General features: G+C 47.9%; 1 protein-coding gene across 1 annotated transcript in view; it reads left to right on the forward strand.

The window, feature by feature from the left end:
• NMNAT2 (nicotinamide nucleotide adenylyltransferase 2) overlaps positions 1–1,141 on the forward strand; it is a 135,378-nt gene that overhangs the window by 107,145 nt on the left and 27,092 nt on the right. The window contains exon 7 of the mRNA XM_019501750.1: positions 572–616. Coding sequence (XP_019357295.1) covers positions 572–616 — 45 coding nt within the window. The remainder of the gene's footprint in view (positions 1–571; positions 617–1,141) is intronic.

Genomic DNA, 1,141 nt, shown 5'->3' on the forward strand with positions numbered 1-1,141 from the left:
AACACAGGGTGAAAAGGCATAGCAACAACTATTGCCTTGCTCTTTCTTGAGTTTATCTAGATTCAGAGTAATCCAAAAAGGGGGAGAATCCATGTCCCACATACAAGTCCTCGGGCACACCATCTCCAAACATGAAAGGAAAATCTAAAGGGACTTTGGATGCACAGGCATGAAAGCCAGACAGCTAGGTACTCTGACCTCCCACACCATGCAGGCCACAAAACCTCACCCAGCAATTTCCCCGCTGGGTTCAGTAACAGGGATGATATCCACAGAAATATGCCCAGCCTTATTTGAAAAACTGTGTTTAGGGAAAATCCATTACATTTCCTTAGTCCTGACCTGGTCAGTCATACCATGCTCATATGGCAGTAAACAGGGCAGCCAAGGGTCAGCCAAGTGCAAACATGAGGATAGACTATGCTAAGAAGAAAGCATAGGCTGTTCGACCAAACATCCTCTTAGCACTGGGGTGCTGTTGACACACAGTTAAGGAGCAGTCTCTCCTCTTAGGCAGTCCAAGCCACAAGGCTCATGGGATGTTTGTAGTCAAGCTCTTCTCTTTTTCCAGATGAAAATGCCAACTTGGGGACAGTGATGAGATACGAGGAGATTGGTGAGTAAGCATTGGTCCCCCTCGGGAAGCCGGGGCTCGTCAGAGTGCAGCTCTCTCTCTCCCCAGCCTGGAGCAGCACATAGAGGAACCAGAGCACATGTGCATTCAGACGTACTGTCCTGAGAGCAAAGATAAAAGGTGCTTCTAACCACCCAGCTTAGAGTAGATGCCCAGTTAGGGGGCTGGATCACTTTCACTGGATGCTATCCATTACGATTTGGGCCAGCTCATGGATGGTGCTGAAAGCCTTGAGATGATTTTTGCATGATGAGGTTAAGACTGGGGACTGGGAGTCAGGACACCTGGGTTCTATTCCCAATTCTACCAGCATTTCACTAGACCTAGGCCCTATCACTTAACTGCTCAGCAACTGGAATGAGAGGCATGATGTTACCTCCCCATTAGCCAAAGGGCATTGAAGCCTTCCATGAAAGGTATCACATATGGAACAATATGTTCTAAGTGATATGTGCCCACCTCTCCCCACTGCCATGAGGTAAACACTGAACCAGTTCAGAAGACTGA

The sequence above is a fragment of the Gavialis gangeticus genome, unplaced genomic scaffold (genome assembly GCF_001723915.1).
Source record: "Gavialis gangeticus isolate Ggan-Ray unplaced genomic scaffold, GavGan_comp1, whole genome shotgun sequence".
In the NCBI taxonomy this organism is placed as follows: Eukaryota; Metazoa; Chordata; order Crocodylia; family Gavialidae; genus Gavialis; species Gavialis gangeticus.